The following is a 1013-nucleotide window of genomic DNA, read 5'->3' on the forward strand; positions in this document are numbered from 1 at the left end:
ATCAATTCTCACTCCAAGGTCCCAAGCTAAGCTCGTACTAGGAGTCCTCTTCAGTACGGTTGCCATCCTAAATCTAGCGGGATCTGAAATCGTTTGCTCTATCACAGCGGTAGCGTTCTTTCTAGCACCACCGACCGAGCCCTCGTCGACTGTCGTCTCCTCCACGTCTCCACGACGTCTCCAGCAAATGCTCTTTTGCCGCCGGTCTGCTGCTGGTGGCCTTTCCGCTTACTTTAATATAAGGTGCTGTTAGCTTCTGCGTTGTGCCTTTTTCGTGTCCCTTTGGTAGTGGCCATGAACTGGCGGTCTCCGTCGTTGTTATCCCCAGTATCAGCATTGTTTGGAACAAACAGAGGATCGACATCATTACCGGCGATATTATCATCTTCTACCACCAGTATGGTAGAGCCTTCTACGTTGTTGCTGGAGGAGGATGCAGAGTACTTGTCTCTGTTCCTCTGCCGAAGGCTCTTCACTGCTGCTGAAGAATCAGATGATGTGAAAAGGTTGGCAAAGACATCATCCCCAAGAATGAGAGAAGCGGTCTGTCGTGCCGCCGCAGCTTCCTCATCCTCTTTTGTAATATCCTCATTAAAGAGTGGTGCTGAAGCTGCTTCAAATACCGACTCCATCTCTTGTTGCCACCACAACGCTCGCTCTCGCTACTGCTGTAGCTGGTTACCTCGTGATGTTGGTGGTGGTGATGGACTGAGCTATGTAATGAGGATAGTCATGAGCAGTCGATCGGTAACAAGACGGAGCGAGCCGAAAGAGTAGAAAAAAGAAGAAGAGCAATTACTGAGGAGAATCGATGATGAAGAAGGGGACAAGAAGAATCAGGAAGAAAAAGAACTGTCAAATTGGTTGGTGGAAGTTGAGTTCAGTGGTCAAAAATACTCATCTTTACTCTTCCCGTGAGTAAATTTACTCTGGGCAAGAGTAAACTGTACTATGAGTATACTCATACATGTTTTCGCAGGCAGTACTCAAATACATGAGTTAACTCATCCTCT

General features: G+C 47.4%; 1 protein-coding gene across 1 annotated transcript; it reads right to left on the reverse strand.

Moving 5' to 3' along the window:
- Positions 1–233: 233 nt before the first annotated feature.
- PHALS_12733 (uncharacterized protein) lies at positions 234–632 on the reverse strand (the record flags this gene model as incomplete). The annotated part of the gene is made up of 1 exon (XM_024728340.1): positions 234–632. One exon carries the CDS (start codon positions 630–632, stop codon positions 234–236), a length of 399 nt encoding a protein of 132 aa, XP_024578827.1.
- Between the last annotated feature and the right edge of the window lie 381 nt (positions 633–1013).

Source organism: Plasmopara halstedii, assembly GCF_900000015.1.
Source record: "Plasmopara halstedii genome assembly, contig: Scaffold_650, whole genome shotgun sequence".
NCBI lineage: Eukaryota > Oomycota > Peronosporomycetes > Peronosporales > Peronosporaceae > Plasmopara > Plasmopara halstedii.